We start from the raw sequence: 246 nt of genomic DNA on the forward strand, positions 1-246 counted from the left end.
GAGCAGCAGCAGCAGCAGCAGGAGCAGCAGCAGCAGCAGCAGGAGCAGCAGCGGCAGCAGCAGACGGAACGTGTATTGAGGAGACTGGAGACAGCTGCACGGCTAGCTGAGGGTCCTCTATCCCCCGTAAAGGAGAGCCCCCCAAGCAAAAACCACCAGCAGCAAATACAGCAAATACTGCAGCAGCAGCAGCAACAGCAGCAGCAGCAGCAACAGCAGCAGCAGCAGCAACAGCAGCAGCAGCAG

The 246-nt window shown here is 59.8% G+C and overlaps 1 protein-coding gene across 1 annotated transcript in view; it reads left to right on the forward strand.

Annotated features, from left to right (window-relative positions):
• The window catches only part of EMH_0021180 (uncharacterized protein), a gene marked incomplete at both ends in the record, with an annotated part of 4,717 nt that overhangs the window by 1,093 nt on the left and 3,378 nt on the right, over positions 1–246 (forward strand). The window contains one exon of the mRNA XM_013501699.1: positions 1–72. Coding sequence (XP_013357153.1) covers positions 1–72 — 72 coding nt within the window. The remainder of the gene's footprint in view (positions 73–246) is intronic.

The sequence above is a fragment of the Eimeria mitis genome, genomic scaffold, assembly GCF_000499745.2.
Source record: "Eimeria mitis Houghton genomic scaffold, Emh_scaff739, whole genome shotgun sequence".
NCBI lineage: Eukaryota > Apicomplexa > Conoidasida > Eucoccidiorida > Eimeriidae > Eimeria > Eimeria mitis.